General features: G+C 35.5%; 1 protein-coding gene across 14 annotated transcripts in view; it reads left to right on the top strand.

The window, feature by feature from the left end:
* Positions 1 to 22,717, top strand: part of PARD3 (par-3 family cell polarity regulator) — a 715,544-nt gene that overhangs the window by 286,178 nt on the left and 406,649 nt on the right. For all 14 annotated transcript variants that reach the window (XM_020990444.2, XM_020990445.2, XM_020990437.2 and 11 more), the window contains exon 3: positions 14,099 to 14,279. In XM_020990444.2, coding sequence (XP_020846103.1) covers positions 14,099 to 14,279 — 181 coding nt within the window. The remainder of the gene's footprint in view (positions 1 to 14,098; positions 14,280 to 22,717) is intronic.

The following is a 22,717-nucleotide window of genomic DNA, read 5'->3' as shown; positions in this document are numbered from 1 at the left end:
CTAAGACTTTCCTAGAGGGAATGAGCAATAACTTGGAGACCTAAGGAAGGCCTGTAGGTTTCCAAATGAATGAATCCATGAATAAAGTATTTATTAAACACATACTATGTTCATAGCACTGAGCTAAGAGCTGAGGATGCAAATGCAGGATAAAATCTTCTAAAGTATTCAAATCCTCTCATATTGTTCAATGTCTGCCATAATTACCATTCTATTTTTTTTTTACAGTTTTACAGATTTTCCTGAAAAAAAAAAAAGTAAGGTGACATCCTATTCTTTGTCTAACATGGTTATTTATTCTTCTGTAGAATATTTTCATATATTGTCTTTGATGCCTTTCTTGTTCAAGCCATTTGGAAAATGTGACAAAGGAGAATATGTAGCAACAAGAATGCATCCAATTGGCATATTTGATGTAGTATTTATATTTTGGAAATATTATTAGAAACTGGTTTCCCCATTCTCCAGCACTCTGGTCCCTCATCTTTGGGTGAAAGCTTCAGGCTTTCCCTTCCTTTGATAGGTTACTTGCTTTCACAAGACATGAGGTGCTTTGCTGTATATCCAAGGGCAGAGACTACATAAATACCTATTTCAAATATTTCACAAATGTTTTCTGATTCAGTGAACCCTTTTGGGTATATGAAGCCATTAATAAAAAGATTTTAAAGGTTTGCAGTTTATGATTTTCTTTCATTAAGTTGTTTTATTCTGAAGTGAGGATACATGAGTACATAATGAATGGTTTGTGCAGTTCTTTTCCCCCCCTCTGAATTAGATTCATTGTGGACAAAACTAGTTTAATTACTCATTCTGTGCTTTTGTTGGTAGCATCACTTAGTATGTAGAGTATTCACTTTTTTGTAGATCTGTAAACACTTTCTCTATTCCTGAATTTTTGGGTCAGACTGTGCTTTTGGGGTATTATGTGAAAAATCCTGGGTCTAACGTATTAGATGGAAAAACTGAATTACAAATTTTTATGTAGTTTTTGTTTGCTATTTAATACTGTGGAAATGAGTATATAGAAAGAGATGAAATGGCCAGAGAAAACCTTGATGAGTGTTCACCTTCCAGGGTTGAAAAAAAAAAGAGTGGTAGGCAGAGAGGAAGAAGGACCAGATTTGTGTGATATGTCTAAAGTCAAAGGAAGTTTGGGATGGTTGGTAGTGTCAAATGTTCTAGAGAATACAGAAGGATAAGGGCTGAAAAAAGAATCATTGGGTTTGATAAGAGATTATTGGTGACCTTGAGAAAATCGGTTTCAGAAGAGTGGTAAGGGAACAGAACATTGGTATCAGGGGTTGAAAGATGGTGAAAAAGTAGAAACAATAGGTATAGAGAAATTTTTCCAAGAAAGATGTTGGGCAGGGTGGGAGATGTTGGCTGACCTAGTGTAAAACAGTCAAGGGGGAAATGATTTTTTTTCTTTTCTTTTCTTTTTTCTTTGGTTTGGAGAAGCCTAAAGATGTTTGAAGAAATAGGGATAAAGCTCTGGGAGAAGGAATCATATACTGTACTTCAAGGATTTAAGCATGATGTCTACAGCTGGATCCTTAAATGAACTATGAGAAGGAATTTAATTTAAATAATTTAAATTTATAAATAAATTTGATTTAATTTAAATTTAGAAAAATTTGATTTGAGTAAGATGAGAAATCCCTTTCCCTCAGAGCACTGAGAGTTCCACTGAGGTTGTTTTGAACCTATAATTTTATTGGTTATAAGGAACCTCCAGGTGAGGAAATTCTTTTTATGAATTCCAATTAGCAACTCTTCTGCAGCCTAAGCTTAGAGTTCCTTTGAACCCTGAGCGTTAATGTGAATTATATTGTTGTTATTTAGTTGTTTCAGTCCTGTCCAATTCTTCATGACCCCATTTGAGGTTTTCTTGGCCAAGATCCTGGAGAAGTATGCAGTTTCTTTAACTAATTTTAGATGAGAAAACTGAGGCAAACAGTGTTATGTGATTTGTCCAGTGTCTCACATCTAGTAAGTTGTCTAAGGTCAGATTTGACTCAGAAAGATGAGTCTTCCTGACTCCAGGCCTGGCACTCTCTTTACTGTGAAAGGCTTCTTTCCCCTCCAGCCAGTGGAGTGGACTTCCAGGATGTTGTGCCTATTTGTTTTGATCACATTGTAGCTTGTTCTTCCTTGTATATTCTTAGTAATGTAAGGGTATTGTGTCCTTTGACTGTCTCCATAATTGAATGTTAAAACCAGGTGTTAAGTTATGATGGTTTTGTTGAACTCATTCACTTCAAAAACCCATGTGGGTAGGCATCTTGGAGAAAGTATCAACTTTTTCTTCTGTCCTCAGTGGACAAGGGAGTTTCTCCTCTATCAGAGCTGTCAGTTTAAGAACTGCTCTCTGACACCTGACTATAGTAATACAGGATTATTTTGTGATGGCCAAACTTGCAGACAACAACACAAAATTTTATGTCTCATCAATGGTACTAACTTGTAGATAGAAAGATTGACATAACAAGGAATGTAGCTTAACACATCACTCCCAGTCACACCTCTAGGTATATGACAGGATTGTTGAGTTATTCCCATCCTGGTGAATTTCTTTAACATATCTCCCAGTGTGTTGTTACTGCAGATGCTTCTCTTTATTTTAATTCTGGAAAGATATATTTAGTGCTTAATCTATGCAAGGTGTGAGATACAGAGGTATAAAACAATACAAGAATGTTTTGTAATAGTTCAGCATGATGCTCAATAAATATTATTGGAGCAAAAGATAGTGGATCGTTTAATTTCCTTAAGCAGTTATGTTAATCAAGAGTAAGGTACATGTGTTAATTTCAACCTCCAATACAATGATCAAAAAGCTGTTGTTAATATTAAAAATGTACAATTAATGTTATATGTATTTGGAATTGAGTTCACCATTTGGTTCTTCAGTATTTAAGACACTATGATATTATAGAATCCTTTTGAACTGTTTCAACACAGTTTTTATTGAAAATGAATTCTCTGAGAGAAGGTGTGTGGCATGTACTGTTTCCTGTGTTACTGTAGATGTTACTACAACCAATGGAATAGATACAAACTGCTGGTATTTATAATAGTATCAATTATATATTCATACAATGCTTTCAACATATAAGGACTCCAGAATAATTACCAGTTCTATGAAATAAATCAAAGGTCATTAATGACCTTTCTAATTGGGCAAAAGAATCAGAGGTTGTGATTTTCTTAGGATTCATCTGACTGCAGAAGTAGAAATGCCTAACCCTTTGTTCTTTGCTCAGTCTAATTAGATGGGACTCATTTTTTTTTAAAAAGGTATTTACACTAAATTTCAGGTATTTTTTTAAAATTCAATTTCTCATCACTATTTCCTGAACCTTTCAAATATGTTTGACAATGGAGGAGGAAATAGAATAGATTTTATACAAGATAATTAGTATTATTTATTTTACAATCTGATTTAAAAAAAACATTGATAAACAAGTTATAATAATAAACCGTTCTAGAATTTTATTATTTAGTTACCTTTTGAATACATTCTGCCAGTTGATTAAAATGAATGTAATTTAATCAGTATTGTATTGCACACTGAGAATAATTTAGGCTAATATCAAGGACAAGTGTTATCTATTCTATGATTGTAGTGAGATTGGAATAATGAGTGGAACAGAAGCAAATCAGAAAATATTTCAAGTTTTTCATCTTATTGTCTAGATATTTTAAAATCATATGCCTTTCACATTTAAAATAAACTCGGTGTTACACATTAATGGTTACAGTTTCCCTCTCTTAATTGCCCATCTGTTGCTAATATCTTCTTGTGTGGTTATGCTTCAACTTGTGGTTATTTATTTTGAAATTGAATTTTCATTCAGAACTTTAGATAAGTTGTAGGGTAGGACTGAATGAACTAATTGATAAAATCCATGTTTTGTGCAGCCCTTTCGATTTCCTGCATCTTTGCTTTCCTTTTAGATTAAGTAACTTCTTTCTCATATACTGTTGGCTTATGCAGTTGATAATGGAATTAATGCTTCTGTAACCATTTGAAGTTCTTTTTATCATTTTGGTGGTTTGAAACATTTCTCTCCACCCCCACCCATCTCTGTAAACACTAGAAATTATTATTTGCTTGTCTTCTGCAAAAAAGGACATTTCTTCCTTCTTATCCTCTTTGCTTGCCTCTAACAAAGTAAAAACAACAATTATTTTCTTAGGTCAGTGTAAAATAAGCCACTTAAGTACTATCTTATTTGGATGGGTTACCACGAGGGTTGTTTTCTGCTGTTAATTTTTCCATTTGGGAAGTTGATAGGGATAGAATATAGGGAAATTTAGCACCATTTTGAGGTAAGTGTACAAAAGTAAAGTAGGTGTGCCCTGAAATCTTCACCGGCCTTCATTAGATCATTCTACCTCAAGGCATTTGCTGATACCTTAAGAAGAAATTCTTCCATTGTGTGGAAGAGATTTTATTTACTAGCTTAAAAGAAACTTTTATTAATACCTTTTGTTTATAACACTTGTTTTCTTGGTATGTGCTTCCCTTACCCAAAGAGATATCTTTTGTAAGAAAGAATAAAAAAGGAAGAGGAGGAAAAAAGCAGTTTAGTGCAAGTAGTGAATCTGTAAGTATATGCAGTGTTTCACAATCCCCAAAGAGAAAGGGGATATATTCTTATACTTGTTGGTCATTATAATTACACAGCTTTCCGAGTTGTTGGGTTTTTTTTTTTTTTTGGTTCTTTCCAGTTACACACACACACACACACACACACACATTTATTAATTTATGCTAATTTTACTTTGTATCATTTTATGAAAATCTGTCCATGCTTCTCTGTATTCTTGACATTTATTGTTTGACAGTACAGTAACATCCCAGTATACTCATGTACCACAATTTGTTTAGCCATTCTTGATTAATGCAAATCTACTTTTTCAAAAATAAAATTTTATTTATTTTTTCCATCTCCTACTTTTCTCACAAAGTCCCTACCATCCTGTAAGGGACAAGGTATCATGCTCCCACAATTTAAGATAACCTTTGACATCTTACAACATCAGCAAAGAATATGGTAAATACAAGTTCTTTTGAAATAGACTCCAAAGTTCTTAGAGGGCAGAACTAGGAGACATCTCAGATATCATCTAATCCAACCTCATTTTACAGATGAACTCAGAGAGATGAAATGATGGGTTCAGGGTCACAAATATAGCAACAGAGCAAGGATTTGCACCTAGGTCTTTGAAATCTAGATCGTCATCTCTCCAGATTGTCATCCTTCCAGAACTTTAATGTTAATGGAGTTCTATTGTTTGATTCTTATTAATGATGATTTCTATACAGAATATGGTAAAAAATAAAGTTGGCTACAGTTCCCAGTGATCTATAAATTCCATTTTCCTTTCACTCTCATTATATAAGATGGACTTCTCTTTGGACATTAGTGGGTACAGGAGAGCCATATTATGGGAATGTGAGTACCTGAGGCAGGGCTCGTCACAGCCACCTGGGCCACTTAAGGCTGAAGCTATATATCAGAAGCTTGGAGTAGAGGGATTTTAGCTGTCCTTGGCCTAACAATAGAAAGGCTCCTGCTGACCTTTCCAGTTTGGTTCTTAAGAGTTAAGATTCGCTCATACCCTGGCATGCTGAATTTCAGCTTTGTAAATCAAGCAGGAGCTAATCAATATATCCATCTGCTTTAGATTCCTTCATGATTCTGAAAGTTTTTTCTCCTTTGGAAAATTCATTTTTTTTTTTTAGTGAGTTTGTGGTTGTGGTGGGGGAGGGTTAATCAAGCCACTTTGGTGGAAATGTGTTACTTTACTAAGTGTTCACTTAGTCCAATGAAACAGTAGCTCTATTTAAATGAGTTTTTAATGAACCATGTCAGCAAGTAAGGCTCATAGAATGATTAAGTATTTAGTGCTGTCTCCATGTCATTAAAGTAAGTTCAGTCATCAGAAAGCTTACAAATTGATTTCATAGTTACTTCTTTCATGTCCAAATGATAATTTGCTGCTACCTCATTAATTTGCTCTTGGATTCTATACTGCTTCGATGATGGCTTTACACTGGTCACTTATAAGAAAACAACACTTGATCATCCTTAGGCTCTAATTAGTTCCCTCCTCCCATTTTTGAATTAGGTCATCTATTTGTGATTAGCCAATTTCAAAATTGCTTTTCTTTATCTTACTAGGTAAGCTCCAATTTTTAATCTGTATTTTAGCAGCAGGAGCATAACATATATAGTTGTACCTCAAGAATGGGTATAGATAGTGCTGCAGCCTTCATGATAGTAGGGAAACCCTCATTATATCTGCTATGGTGTTGACAAGTGGGTCAGTTCCCTTCTGGCTATAATCATTTGCATATTTTCACTGTGGTATGGGGTTGACATACTCATGGCTATTAGCTGAACACAAATCTTAAAGCGGGAATCTAATTAGTCTGAAGGCGCAGCAGTGAAACAGCACGTGTCACCCTGGGGGATATCAGAGTGCAAGTCCAGATTTTGAATTTAAACAGGGCAGCCTAGGAGTGTCACAGGTGAATGTCTATCTCTTCAGTACCTAACCATAGCATAACGTCACGTACCTGTGATTAAGAAATAGTGCTTTCTTGTAGGATCCTATTAGCTCTTGTGGGAACAATGACCTCTGACTGAAGATACTCGGGTTGTTTTTTTTTTTTTTGCTGATTGAAAGACTGGGCACTTGCCTACTTAGTGGGATTTGAGATTTTTGGGAATCTTCAATCACCTGTCTGTGTGCGTGTTGAATACACATGCATGTATGTACACAATATAGCATCCTCATCTATACTCTTGTACCTGAAATTACCATGAATAAAGATGAATTTGAATAGTTTTCTTTTCCTCTGGATAGCTTTAAAAACTGGGGGAGGGAAAAAGGGGTAAATGTTAATTAAACCAACATTTCTTTAGCTTAGTATTGTTACCATTTAAAGAAGTCTTCACTTATGTAATTGTAGCAATTCTATGTATTGTTATTTTGGTTTTTTTATTCACTTCTAAAAACATTAATTTTTTCAATTAACAAAAGTTGTTCTTTTTCTCTCTTCTCTAACCCTCTTTGGGGAGAAAAACAAAACCCCTGTAACAGGGTATATATAGTCAAGCAAAATCAAGTTCTACTTTTTCCACATCTTCCTAAAATGGCTCCATTGTACAGAGTCCTCTCTGTTAGGAGATGGGTATCATGTTTCATTTTCAGTCCTATGGAATCCTGGTTGGTCCTTGTGTTGGTTTGGGTTCTTAAATCTTTCAATCAGTCAGTCAACCAATATTTATTAAGCATCTCCTACTATGTGCCTGGGTACTGTGCTAATCCCTGGGGTATCCAACTGAAGGCCAAAAGCAATCCCTGCCCTCAAAAAGTTCACAATCTACTAGAGGAGACAACAAAGGAGCAGATACAAGATAAATAGGAAGCAATTACCAAAGGGAAGGTGCTAGAATTAAGAGTCATTCATAAAGGCTTCCTGTAGAAAATGGCATTTTACAGGGACTTAAAGGAAGCCAGGGAAGTCAAAAGGCAAAGATGAGGAAGGAGAACATTCCAGACAAATTTCAGAGTTGTTTGTGTTTTTTTTAAAAAATTAAAAAAATTTTTTTAAGGCAATTGGGGTTAAGTGACTTGCCCAGGGTCACACAGCTAGCAAGTGTCAAGTGTTTGGTCTGAGGCCGGATTTGAACTCAGGTCCTCCTGACTTCAGGGCCAGTGCTCTATCCACTGCACCACCTAGCTGCCCCCCCCTTTTTAAATTTTAAAATTAATTAATTTATTTTTAGTTTTCAACATTCACTTCCATAAGCTTTTGAGTTTTAAGTTTTCTCCATCTCCCTCCTCAAGATGACATGCAATCTGATATAGGCTTGACTTACACATTCTTATTAAACATATTTTCATGTTGTAAAGTCATGTTGTAAAGAAGAATTAGAACAAATGGGAGTAACCACAAGAAAGAAGAAACAAAACAAAGCAAAACAAGTGAACAAATGGTATGTTTTGATCTGCATTCAGACTCCATAATTCTTTCTCTGGATGTGGATAGCATTTTCCATCATGAGTCTTTTGGAGTTGTCTTAGATCCTTCTATCGCTGAGAAGAGCTAAATCTATCAAAGTTAGTCATCACACGATATGGGTGTTACTGTGTACAATGTTCTCCTGGTTCTGCTCACTTCACTTAGCATCAGTTCGTATAAGTCTTTATTATTCGTCTTTTTAATATTATCTTTATTGTGCAGTGTCTCAAAAGTCTTAGTGCATTCATCAGCTTTACTACCTTAAATCTGTACTTATACTTCTGTGACACACTATATAAATTGTTCTTCTGATTCTTGATTCTTTTTTTGGACACTTTATATCACTTAGTTCAGGTCTAACCATATTTTAGAATTTTTCACTTGTATGATCCTTTATGGAATAATGATATTTTACTATATTCATGTACCTAACTTTATTCTGACATTCCTCAATTCTTGGGCACACTGTTTCAACTTTTGCTATTATGAATAGTGCTGCTATGAATACTTTCAATATATAATTCTTTTCTAATAGCCAATTCCTGGGGTATAAACTCCTTTGATCAAAGAGTATGAACAATATTCTAACTTGCTTATTTCCAAATGGCTTTCCAGAACACTTAGACTAATTCAGAGATCCATCAGTAGTGAATCATTATTCTTGTTTCTCCCATATTCCCACCAATACAGAATTTTTAAAAACATTTTTTTGATCATCAATTAATTTTATGAGGATTAGGTGATAGCTCTGGATTTTTAAAACGTGCATTTCTTTGATGATTCTGATTATTTTCATTTTGGGTCACTTTTTTACATGATTATATATGGTTTGTCCTTCTTTTATAAGTAGTTCCTATTTTTAAATCATATATCTATCGTGGTATTAATCATATATACTTTTATCAATTCCTTCTAGATTTTGAGTCAGCCCTTTCCAAGGAACAAGTCTGAAATTATTTTTCTCAAATCATACCTTCATTTATTTTATTCATGAAAAAGCTCTTGATTTTTATAAAACTGAAGTATTTAGTTTTGATTTGAATAATATTCTCTGTGGTGGGTTTGGAAATCATCTGTCCATACCTGCTTTTCCATCTCCTGAGCGGCAGTTTGTTATAGTGCCTATAGAGCTGGCCTGGGGGATCAGGAAGACCAAGTTTAATTCCTGCCCCTGAAACATACTGAGTGACTATTGTCAATTTACTTAATGTCTTGGCAACTAGGCAGCAGATCTCTAAAACTTTCAATCACTGAAGAGATGCTAACCTGGGTAGGTGAAAGTCATCTCCACAATAGCAATTCCCTATATGGATTAAATCAGAGATTCAATCCCTCCTCCTCCCACAAACTCCCACAATCTATTTGCAATTTATTGTGGCCTATAAAATAAGATGGTAGTCTAAAATTATTTTCGGCTAAACTGGTTTCCAGTTTTCTTAGCAGTTGTCACTGAATAGAATTCTTTCTTGAATACTTTGCAATTGTGGATTTGTTGAAGATTAGACTGCTCTATACACTTTTTGAGGATATTTAAGATTTAAAAAAATTTACTATAATACTGTGCTCTTTCAGATGCAATATCTTATTGTGTAGTCTATTAAGAAAAACATATGGGAGTCTAGCTGCCTTTCTCAGATACTTGGGCAAGTCCACCCATGAAAATGCTATGACTAGATACACATTATGACTTCTCGTCTCTTTCTCTCTCTTAGTCTCTGTCTTCTGTATAAATTATATCTTTAATTTTGTCATGTGATTGGTTTGGCATAGCACTACTGACCTTAGAAGATTGAAATATATGGCAAGTATGGAGAATTTCCTATCAAACCTACTGTGGAGTGAATTTAATACCAGCTCTTCCAGCTGGTTTCATTTTCACATTGTAAAGAAAATGAGACAATAGAGTATGATATGCCTTGGTTCTAGGTTGATCATTTTAGGTTAAGAAAGGGGGTGACTGTCAGGAAGAATATTCAGGATCACACCTGTTTATTAACATTTTCCCTTATGCTTTGGATTTTCTTAATGGCTAAAATTCAGGAATGTGATTATAGGTGAATTCCATGTTTGTATTCTAACATTAAACCATTTCTTGCATTGGTTTATGTAAAAGTTCACTGTTTTTTTTTTAATAGAAGGCTGTACAGGTCTGTTAGTTAACCTTTGTCTTCACAGTCATTGAACCTGAGGAAATAGATGTAAATTAAGATACTGTTAGGTTTGTAAACTGTGAAATCAGCTGCTCAGGGAGGCTGTATAGTCTCTGTCTTTAGTATTCTTCATGAAGAGTAACATGTTTCTAAGTGCAGAAAGAGAAGTGAGAGTGAGGAGAGGCTATGTGGAGTTGCCACTGGATTGCCTTTGGCAGCATGGGCCAGGCTTCAATTTTCTCTATCAATAAAATAGGGCTGCTAATTGCCATTTTCCTTTCTGCCTACTGGGAAAAATTATTAGGTAATGTTAGCAACTATCTTTTGTTGGAAAATGGCTCCATCTACCATAGTGGGTTTATGGAAAATTCTTATTTAAGAATGATTAACATTGGTAAACAATGGTAAAATACACTACCAAATTATGTGGCCAAGTCAATGCTGGAGTTTTTTTTTTCTTGCCCACTAGTTACTAGTAGGTCACACCTGGGTTAAATTATAGGTACTTCACTTTCATCTGCAATTTCAGACTGGCCCATTATTGAGTAAATCAAGAAACAAGAGTGTGAAGTTCCATTGCAAAGGTATCAGCAGTCTAGTGAATTGCCAAGAAATGCTGGGTAGGATTGTTTTCCTCTGAGGCTTCATCATTACTCCAAATGACCGCTTGGATAAATTGAAAGAAGAAAGTCATCATAGTTACTTTAAGTCACTTAAAAACATACATAGCCCTGCCCGTCCTAAAGGACACACTTGACAAAGAAAATAAAGTACAGAGGAATCCTGATAACCAGATTGAGAAGATTCAAAATCTGGAAGTATGCCCTGAAACATGTGTGGAAGTGAATGTCTCATTTTCCCCTGCTCAACAAGGGAGAATAAGACAGTTGGAGAGAGGGATGAAATAGAATCATCTGGATTAAAAAAAAATAGAACGATCTTTCTGGATGACATCTATCTGGGTATCCTATGAGGGGAAGAAACCACTGGATGATTGGTCTCTTTCTTTTGGTTCTCCACACACCAAGTAAGTTCTGCTTATTTCTTTCAGAGAATGTATGCAAGACTTTTTATTAGTGTCATTTAATGTGATATGTGTGGGCAAAATAGTGACTGGATCTGGATGTTTGTTTTTCCCCCACAAAGGTGGCATTTAGTAGGTACTGCTAAGTGCTCGATTTCATATATGGTTTTGCCAAAGATTTCAAAATGCTTTTCAGGCATTTATTGTTGACAATTATTTGACTTGTTTTCTGCTAAGAGCCCTAAGTTTTATAGAGGTTAAATGACATGTCCAAGAGGTTGACAGAAAATCTATGGCACAGTTCAGAGGTCTTAGCCAAGTTATTTGCAAGTGGCGTGTCACAGGAGTTGTGTTCAGTTCATGGGGCTTTTGAATTGCCTGACTGACAGACAGGACCAAAGACCACCCAGTAACCACTGAAAGAGCAAAATATGTATGGATCTCTTAATTTAGCTATTTGGTAGTCCTGAGAAAGCCCTCTGTTTGAATATGAATTGTAGTCACACAAAAATTAAAGGTGGACATTACCTTCATAATGTGAAAGCCATGATAGTGTATGTAATGTAAGGTACAATAAAGCAGGCTTATGAAGGATTTTAAATGTTAAAAAGTGAAGACCTGTTCTTTAGGAACATCTCTTTGGCACAGGTATGAAAGATTGTTTGGAAAAGGGAGGGACTGGAGACAAGAAAACCAGGTAGAGCGCTCCTACAGTTTTCTCTGGAGAGGCAGTGAAGAGAGCCTGAACTAAGGTGGTGGCCATGTGAGGAGAGAGAAAGGCATAGACACGAGAGAAGTGGTGGATGTAGAATTGACAACTGATTAGATGTGGTAGAGAGGATGAAGAATCAATCAGTAATGATTAAGATTTAGAAGTAACATGTATCACCAATAAGTCATATTCTTAAAGTCTTTCAGTGTTTATCACATGTGATCTTATGGACATGCATTATTGAACATAAAAATGTAATATTCAAGCATTGAAATGCATTTGAGAATGATTGTTTCTTTGTTTTAGTTCAGCAATGTTAACATTTGTATGTAATCAGACTGGCATGCAACATGAACAATTCTTGTGAAAATGAGTAAACCATAATAATAATCCCTATTAAGTATCTACCATGTTTTTATTATACTTCATTTTAAATAAAAATATAGGAATTGATAGTGATTCATTTTCAGGGTTTTTTCATTTATTTTAAACAAAAAATTCTCAGAAATTATTTCTGAAAGAAATTTCATATTTCAATTGGGAGAAAAGACTCTAAAGGCAGACCATTATTAGTAAAATGTCAAGGGGTGACTGTTCGCGTAGATATGCCAAAGGTCCTTTCTTGGTATGAGACATCATACTTCAAATTGTTCTGGTTTGAGTTAATATGCCTTCATTTAGTTTTTGCGGATAGAATCTTGTTTTTCTGTGCTTGAGAGTTGGTTAGGATTGCCAAGTGGCGAAATTAACATAAAATAATGGAATCAGTATATTTAGTTCTTCCAGGAGTAGGATAATAAAGATAAATACAAGTATAAATTGCTAACGGAAAGAAGCAGAGAAATCATCAAATGCACCTTTTTTCTAGAGGCAGCTGGTGGTGCAGTGTGTGCTGTATCTAGAGTCAGGAAGACCTGACATCAAATCTGGCCTCAGACGCTTTCCAGCTGTGTGACTCTGGATAAGTCACTCAACCTCTGTTTGCCTCAGTTTCCTAAACTGTAAAATGGAGATAATAATAGTAATAAATGCTAGTATCTATAAAGCATTTAGCACAGTGCCTAACTATATAAATTCTTGTTCTCTTCCCCATTCCGTTTTATAGATTAGAAACCAAGATCTTGCAAGGTCAATTATATTCTAAGTGGCAGAGATGGGATTCAAAATTTGGTTTTCTGAACCAAAGTTCAGCACTCTTGACTGTACATGAGGAATCCTTACACCATATAGGAAAAGACATCAGAAATTAGAATTCTGCTTTGTATGGTGGCTCTTTCTTTGGATCTAAAAACCTCACTTTCTGCAAAACATGTAGGTTTTAGAGTCTAAAATATACTTTCCACTATATTTTTAATTTATTACATAGTATTTAGGCCACTATGTATTTAATTAAAAATATAATGGAAAGTATATTTGATTACTTACTAGAGTTCTGGGTTCTGATCCAGACCCTGTTTTAAATTCATTAAGTGAATTCAGATCTGTGATGACATCTAAATAACTTATAGGCCTTAGCATTTCCCCCATAATTTGGGTTTGGTCTAGACCTGAGGTTTTTAACCTGGATCAAAGCATCTATGGATAGACATCAAGGAGTCCTTGAACTTAGATGGGAAAAACAATTACATCTCTCTTTTCACTAATCCCTAATTGAAATTGCTCATTTTGCATCCTTACATCTCTGTTTTCACTAATATCTAACAGAAATTTATCATTTCCCTTACTTATATAAAACATTTTTCTGAGAAGATGTCAATAATCTTCCCTAGACTGCCAATTGAATTTATGGCACAAAAGTAAAGAAATGATGGTAATAACCTTTAGAGGTTCCATTCTACTATAACATGAGAGGAAACTGTAAGCTGGTAGAGTTGTCTTCTCTTCTCCCCCTCCCCCCCCCATTTACTGGAAGCATGACCTTCAATGAATTATGTCATTGTTCTGAACCTGTTGTCCTATCTTTCACATGGGAATAATGACATTTCTATCTTTCCCCCCCTCCATATTTATCATGAAGATCAAATTAATAACTAAAGTCTTCATAAGCATTATTTATTAAATAGCAGCTAACACCAATTCTGATTCTGTACATGGATGGGAAAAACAATTTCTTTTTGGTACCCATTCATTTGACTTTATTTAACTGTAGATTTTCTTGTTTTGAACAGCTGGTTGCTATATTTGATGAACAAGATCCACATCATGGAGGTGATGGCACCAGCGCCAGTTCTACTGGCACTCAGAGTCCAGAGATTTTTGGCAGTGAGCTTAGCGCCAACAATGTTTCAGCCTTTCAGCCCTACCAAGCAGCAAGTGAAATTGAGGTCACGCCTTCCGTTCTTCGTGCAAGTAAGTGAAAGCTCTCGTTGCTCTGCACATTTCATCTTAATTTACAGGGAACCCAACTTTTGTTACCCTTTCATGCTACTGTGAATGGAATTCACAGTCTGTGTTTATCAGAAGCTGATTAAAGAGCAGAGCCTGAACAAATGCCTCTTGCAAGGGAGGTAAATAAGCTTATTTTTCATCTTAATAGTTTGGATAGACTTGACTTTATCCTGATAGGACCTTTTAATTGCATACCCAAATTTAAATTATGATCTTATTGCAGGCAAAATTACAAGTATGGTTATTTACTTTAGTGTCCTATTTGACACGATACAATGAAATTGAACACAAAGTATGTGTAGTGGGAAAAGGCAAAGGAACAAAGTTAATTAGTAAGTAAACCCTATAAACAACTTTTATGGCATAGTTCTTTTGCTGTTTCTCTTGTCAACCAAGGGTCAGATTAACAGGGGAAAAGGAACAGTTTTGTTTCAAAAATACACCTGGTCTCATCTCTTCAGTTAACTGGAAGAAAGGTCATCAGGGTGAAGAACTGACACTTTGAATTAGGAGACAATCGTGATAACTGGTATAGTTTCCTCAGAGTAGGTAAGACAACATGGTTTAGTTGACAGAGCGTGGCATTAGGGGACAGGGAGAATTGGATTAAATCTCACCTCAATTATTTGCCAGCTATGTGATCATGGGCAAATTGCTTAACCTCTCTGTGCCTCAGTTTCCTTAATTATAAAATAAAATAAAATGTTGGATTTGCTTGCTTCTATGATCTTTTCCAACTCTAAATCTATGATCTCATGATATTGTTCATCCAAAAGCACATTGAGTACCTTGAAATTTACAGGTGAGTTGGTTGAAAGATAGACAGTATGCTGATATCACATTTTGAGGTGCTACAAAACTATAATGTTATAGTTGCTAAATGGGAATCATTGGATCATAGATTTTGAGATAGAAGGGACCTTAGAGGCCGTGAAGTTCAGTACCCTCACTTTGGATCCATGTTGTTTCATTGGTACCATTAGGTAGCTCTGCGTGAGTAGAGTTTTATTTTCTCTACTTTGTTCCCTGTAAATTAGTATGTCCCTCCCTCTTTTGTTGATTGGGGATTATTGCACTTTAGTGACTTGGCTGGTACAATGAAGTAATCTTCATAGACATGCAGAAACTGTTTTTCATTTTTATGTCCCTCCAAGGTAGGGGGAAATAAGCAGAAATATGAAAAAAAAATGATGATGTTGGCTTCAACTGTGAACAAACCTGTCACCTCCTTAGAAATTTTCAGCCAAGTGTCATTTCTAGAGGAGCATAGAATTTAGGAGGCACACACTGCATGATGGGATATGTAAGTGATGCCCTGGAGGATCATGTGTGGATGCAAACCAATTAAGTTAACCACTTACTGAAATTGCTTTCTATCATCTGGACAAGAAGCAATCACAAGTGAGACAAAGGCATAAAGTGGAAAGTGAAAAGGCTTATGTAGAAACCAGACCAGAAGCTGTACTATAGGACATGCCAGTTCGATTCTTCTTTGTAAGTGTGTGCTACAAGTTTGGCCATGTATGTAATTTACTGAGATATCTCATTTTATAGAGGAGATAACTGGCACCTTGATAAAATTCTTATCTATCGAAATTTTATTAATCACATTATCATGTGCTGGAAGTAGGATAACTGGCTGAAAAATTACTCCTTAATTTGGATTTTTATGCACATTTTTTTTGGCCTTAGGTAGAATTTGAATTTGGTCATCTCCTTCAGTGGGAAGGCGATGTATTGCCATAGTCGAAACAGAATTTTCTATAATTTTTGTCCTTCCAACTCTTCCATTTTGAATCTTTCACAGTCCTTTTCATTTCACCTGCTTTTAGCACAAAAAAACCCACCACTAAACCTTGATCGAACCTTGCTTTTGAAATCCAGGCCATGGTTTGGGCTTCATCATCCGTATTGCCTGCTTCCCAAAGAGATCTGAAAGTTGCAACATAGCTGAAATGGGGTTTTGCAGCTACTCCTGAGAGATGAGAGATTGTGAATCCCACTTTCTTGTTTTGCTTTTATAATCAATATCTTTTGAAGTCTTAGCAGTCAATGAACAAATATGTTCAATGCCCACTGTGTACAAAGTGACATTCATGATTTATGTCTTTTTAGGTTGATTACTTGTGCTCAGTAAGCTCAAAAACTTAACTGGCTTACCTACTTCAGACAAATCTAGAGGGCTCCAACTGGAAAAAAAAAAACATTTTAAAAACAATTCCACACATACTAAAGGTCTATTATCTTCAGAGACCAAAATAAGGAAGAAAGATCTTTGTCTTTAAGGCACTTAAAATAGAATATGGGACATAAAACATGTCTTCATATAAGACAAAATAGAAACTTAATGAATATATTGGAAAGGTATAAAGTAAATACTGCCATAGTTCCATGGAGGACAAGGTCACTCTTTATTGGGGGAATTTGAAAGCCTTCTCCAAGGAGTATTCATTTGAAGTAGGCTGTTGGACCTTGGCTCTGTCAGATACATCCCAATGAATGTTCAAGCTTGCTTTATGTAAATCAAAATGGAATAAGTCACAGAGAAATGGTACCTGGAAGCATTTAGGAGTCTTTTAATTAGACATCACATTTGTAAGCCCAGCTCTGCCACAAACTCCCTTTGTTGCCTTGGACAAGTTTATTTCACTTCCCTAATTCTTTGGGCCTCAGTTTCCACATATTTAAAATGAATGAGTAAGACTACATAACTGCTGGCGTCCTTGTAGCTCAAAATTCTAGGCCTTACTACAGATACTGAATGTAGCAAGAACAAAAATAATTCATAATGGGCTCTCTTCTTTTTAAAAGTTTTTAAATACGTCACAAACATCCATGGTATTTTCAAGTTAACTGCCATTTAAAGGTCATAAGAAGAAAAATACTTAATGTATTCTTGCTAGGTGATATAGTGATGCTAGTTAATTTAAATTATATGTATATAATATACAAACACAAATATTTGTGTATATGTGTGTATATTTATGCATATATATGTATATCTTAGAGTAAAAATTTTTAACAATACTAGAACAATATTCAGTAATGGATGTAGAAGTCTATGTGAAATGTGATTATTATCTCCCTTCCAGATTTCTTAGTTTTAATATTTCTTTTGCTTAAAAAAATTTACCTAGGATACATTTTCTATTTGAAAAAGATCCAAGATCAGTGTCGGTATCCATCCTCTTAACATTAACTGGTATTAGACATACCATTTCAAGTATTTGATTTAAATATATATTGGAAATAGAAATAAGATCTCTATTGTATTTCTTTTTAACTTGCGAAGTGGAGCGTGGCATACAAATAGTATTCTCAGTATTTCAAATAATTACCTTCTTACTGCGCAAGTTCTATTCAGCATATAAAACCCATCCAGTTTTGTTATAGATGCAATCTGATTATTATGTGTTGACAAGGTCATATATCTATTAATTGGATTGGAGATGGGATACAAAATTGCTGTAATTATTGTAATTTTCTAGCTAATTGCAGGGTTGGTAGTGAATATTTTACTTCTGTAAAATGAAAAACAGTATTCCATCTGAAGTTGTTTGGTGGAGTTTTAGGCATTTTGTTTTATATCTCTGGTGCTTTTTGCCCACAAAGAGTTTCTCCATTTTTCTGTAATTGACTCTTGGCAATAACTAAGGCCCCTGGGCAAAGGTGGAGGGCTTTGATAGTACTTTGACCTACTTATTTGTTTTGGCTGCCATGTTGGTTCTATTGTTTGTTTGTAAATTATTACACTATTCTTTTTTTCCTAAAATCTAGATGGGTCCCACCCATTTGGAAAAGAGATTTCTTTTCCTTTAGCTACATGTACCCTGTTCTGAAATTTAAAAAAAAAAAAATTAATATTCTGGTAGTTTGATCTTGTAATCTCTTCTATGAGATATTAAATTGAGTGAATAATAAGATCACTGACTCTTTTAATAAAAGCTTTGGTATAGGTAATGTGTTATAACTTAGTATGGTTGTAAGTAATGGAATACTGAAATATATGGAAGCTGTGCGAGCTTCCCATACAGTAGTTAGATTTCATCAGTTGGGTGAGCATTTTAAAAACAGACATACATAGCATGAGATTTTTTTTAGTGGGGGGCAGGAGGAGGAAGATGGGGGTGACTCGGCTTCCAATGAGAGGTTGGAAGCTATCTGCAGAAGATTGTTAAAGCAGACTGATGTTTATTCCCTGCTGAAATATAAACTGGAGGCGCAGGTGAAAATTGCCAAACCTAATGAGCAATTTGGCAGATAAGACAGGATGTCAAGGCGACAGCAGTTCAGCAGCGGGGGCACTGTCTGTGAACCAACTTGTTTGTTCCACAGAACTGCATTTAAATAACACAAATAAAAGACCTTTTTAAAAAACTGATATACAGCATCAGGAAGAAGTCTCTTATTTCTTTAGATTTTTAAAATTTACTTAAACAGCATTGCCATTAAAAGAATTTGGTTTTAAAATTCATTTGTAAGTAACTTTTGATATTTAGGCAGTATATAGAAATAAAAGAGTACATTTCCTTCCAAAGGAATATTAAGTAATAAATGAAGTATTAATACATAGCAACAAAATGATATTGGTCCCTCGGTTCACTAGATCTCAAAATTTGAACTATAGTTAATAGTCTTTGTGGTAGAACACTGAATTAACACAAAAAGCTTCTAAATGAGAAATAACTTCTTTTTTTCAAGCAAGTATGTGAAATACTTCGCACAAGGTTGATTCTTCCCTATTGAAGATTTATAATATCTTGGTTATGTTAGTTGAGTGTTCTGTTAAAAGTAGTCATTAAGGATAATGTTACGTGCGAGCACACACACACACACACACACACACACACACACACACGAGTAACACTAAACAGCTAGCATTTATATAGTACTTTAAGAGGGCAAAGCCCTCTATATATGTTAGGCAGCTTGATGGTACAATGATCAGAGTTGCAGTCAGAAAGTCCTGAGTACAAATCCACTCTCATACACTTAATAGCTCCATGGCCCCGGGCAAGTCCCTCCACTTCTGTTTGCCTCGGTTTCCTCATCTGAGAAATGGGGATAACCACAGCACTTACTTCCCAGAGTGGTTATGAGGATAAAACATAATGATATTTGAAAAGAGCTCTGCAAACTTGAAAGCATTATACAAATGTTAGCTATTAGCTATTATCTCGTTTGATCCTCACAACAACCCTGTGATATGGGTGCTATGATTATTCCCATTTTGCAGATGAAGAAGCTAAGACAGAGAGGGTTAATAACTTGCCTATGGACATACAGTGTTTTATCTGATATTTGAATTAGAATATTCCTGACTCCATATCCAATGCTTTTACCTTCTGTAACACCTCTCTGTCTTGCCTCTCAGATCATACTTTATCTGTTCCTTTCTTTGCGATATATGTTTAAAGATAGCTGACAATGTATGAATACAAAGAATGAGGCTGAAGAAGTATATCTAGGTAGCTCAGCAGATAGAGTGCAGCCTCTGGAATCAGGGAGACTTGAGTGGAAATCTGGACTCAGACATACGTTAGCTTTGTGACCTTGGGCAAGTCATTTAACTTCTGTCTGTCTCAGTTTGTTCGTCTGTCTGCCTCAGTTTCCTCATTCTTAAAATGGAGAGAAAAATAGTACCCATCTCCCAGGGTTGTTGTGAGGATCAAATAAGGTAATATTTGTGAAACATTTTGCAAGTCTGAAAGAGCTATTAAAAAGCTAGTTATGTTGATGTTGATGATGATGATGTCCCTCTGTTTTACAGAAGCTCTGTGTTCATCTAGAACATGATAGAGTTGGATGAGATGGCTTCTAAAGCGCTTTCTGCTCATCCATGATGCTGTATAACACCCTCTTTATATCAGAGCAACTATTCTTATCAATAAGCAAATATTGAAGTGTACCATGTACATCAATAAAATCTTACTACTCTTAGGAATTTAAAACAAACAAACTTGTTATGGTGTATGGCATTTCCCATTCAATTTGTATTGTTGATAGCAGAAGTAAAAGATTTTGAGATATTTAAGTCCTCCCAAATGAGATGCAGGTGTTTTGTTTTTTTTTTCTTTTTAAGAAATAAATAAGCCATTATAACTAGGAATATAACCCTCTCTCCAGCCCCCCAACAAGTCTGCTTTCAGTTCTTATGGCATATAATGGTATGAGTGTGTAAAAATCTTTTCAGTGTGGAGGATCGGAATACTTCTAGGTAATGAAAAATAATAGTGATTTGCAGTGATAAAATGCTTTATATTTGCAACATACTTTACAACTTTTGTCTCATTTCATTCTCCTAATAACTAAGAGAGGTAGTATAATTATTTCCCCTATTTCATTTGTGAGTAAAGTCATTGTCCCAGAGGAGTGACTTTTCCAAGAAGATACAACTCATGAGTGCCTGAGCTGAGCCCCTAAACTGGTCTTCTGACTCTTTGACGATGTTGGACATTTGTTCTTAGCAGATATGAGGTTAAAACATTGTGTTGAAGTGTTCTCACTTATTATCAACCACAGCCTGTTCAAAGCAGTAGTACAAAGCATGTGTTTACCCAATTCTGCCTTAGATTTTTAATTTTCCGAGGCCCCTCTGGGACCATACCAACCTGCAGCATTCTCTTCATCCTTCAAACTGATCATGGCCCACTGTTCATATCAGTCACTTGGCATCGATCATCAACTGTCTCATGCTGGCAATTACTGCTCTGTGCCTACTGCTGTTTGATTGCGAGTCAGACAACAAGGCCTGCACCCTGAATTTGCTGCCCCCCTAGCATACTTTTGGGTCCATGAGATGCGCTTAAGAAATGCTTGTTGACTGATCAGTTCATGGCGGAGTGGGTGATAGAAGTTCTATTGAAGTCTCTTTCTGGTGGTTTTGGAGAGGCGACCTTGGGTTCTCAGAGGTTCAGCCACTGTAGTGTATAATCTGACAGGTCCTACTAAAGTGTGAAGACTGCAAGGCTGGAGATTTAACTATCTGGCCAAATTAAAAGAAGGTGATCATCACGTTGCTGATAAGGTGATTTATTTTTCACTTATAGTAACTCAAGGTGACCACCCACTAATTTACAGAGGGGTTCTGATGTGCATTGGAGGAGGCAGTCCTAATACCAAATCAATGGATAATAGAATCATCGATTTTACCTTGGATAGGACCTTAGAAACCATCTAATCCAATGCCATAACTTGACAACTGAATACGAAACTGGGGCCTGGGGAGATGAAGTGATTCAAGGACACATCTGTAATTACGTGGCGGTCGGGGCTTAAACTGGGGTCTTCTGACTCCCAATCCAGAGCTATTTTCTACCATGCCATAGGGCTTTCTTCCCTGTCCTTGAGGTACAGAAGTTTGAAAGACCCAAGAGAGAGTTAAAATAGAAATACTGATTTCCAAAAAGCAAGAGTAATTTGATATGTGAGAAATATGTTGAATAAAGAAAATCATTATATGAAAATGCTTTTGCATTCCAGTAAGTAATGATAGGGTGCTTTGGTGGATCACTTTAAAGTTTTCTTTCCAGCTAAAAAGCAGATTTTCTTTTTTTTACTCTTTTACTCTCATCTTCTTTTCCACCCGGGTGTCTGGATGCTTTTTTCTATCAGCAAGTATCACAGAGGTGCCCCTATATTGTGGATCATTTTGTCAGCATGAAAGCCTGGCAGATAAAATTCTTCCTTCTCTTCTTGCTGTACTTGATCAGATCTCTTTGTTTACTTCTCTAGAATGTGTTTATTTTTTTCATTTCCTTTAATGTCAGAAATGGCTTTGCGCTCCTAGTGTTGTTTACTCCTGTCTGCCTCCTGTACCCAGCTGGAGGTTGGCTTCATATCTTGGAATCATCATGTCAATTCCAAATGATGAAGTACTCAAAGGACTACACAGAAGGGAGCAAGATGCTAGCTCCTTGGTCAATGGGAAGCTGTTTTTTTTTTTAATTCCTCTATTCTTATTCCTGTTTCTTATTTCTTTCTCTTCACATTGAAAAGTGTCCTACGTGATCTCTCCATTTTTAAGCAAAGCCCAACCACAAAAACAACATCTCCTTTTTAAAAAATTTCTGTAAATATCAGAATATTGTGTTAAATAGAGGATAATGAATAGAGAAAATTAGTGTATGTCTAAGAATGTACTTAATGCCTCTTGCTCTAAGTAGTATTTGGAAATACACTTTCTATTTTATTAAAAACTTTTTTTTCCCTCATATCTACTTGCTTGCTTCCTGGCTTTTTTGCATTTGTGCTGTTTGGTGTTTGGGTCCCCTGGAAAGTGAAGAGCCAAATACAATGCCGATGGCTCATATCCTCCTGAAAATGGGGATTTTGCTTTCCACCATCCCTTCCCCATTTTCTTTTTCTGTTTGAGAGGATGGAGTATCGGAAAATCTTAA

Source organism: Phascolarctos cinereus, unplaced genomic scaffold (assembly GCF_003287225.1).
Source record: "Phascolarctos cinereus isolate Bilbo 61053 unplaced genomic scaffold, phaCin_HiC Scaffold_1;HRSCAF=81, whole genome shotgun sequence".
NCBI classification, from domain to species: Eukaryota; Metazoa; Chordata; class Mammalia; order Diprotodontia; family Phascolarctidae; genus Phascolarctos; species Phascolarctos cinereus.
The sequence above is the reverse complement of the archived record's forward strand: the minus strand, read 5'-3'. Positions and strand labels throughout refer to the sequence as shown.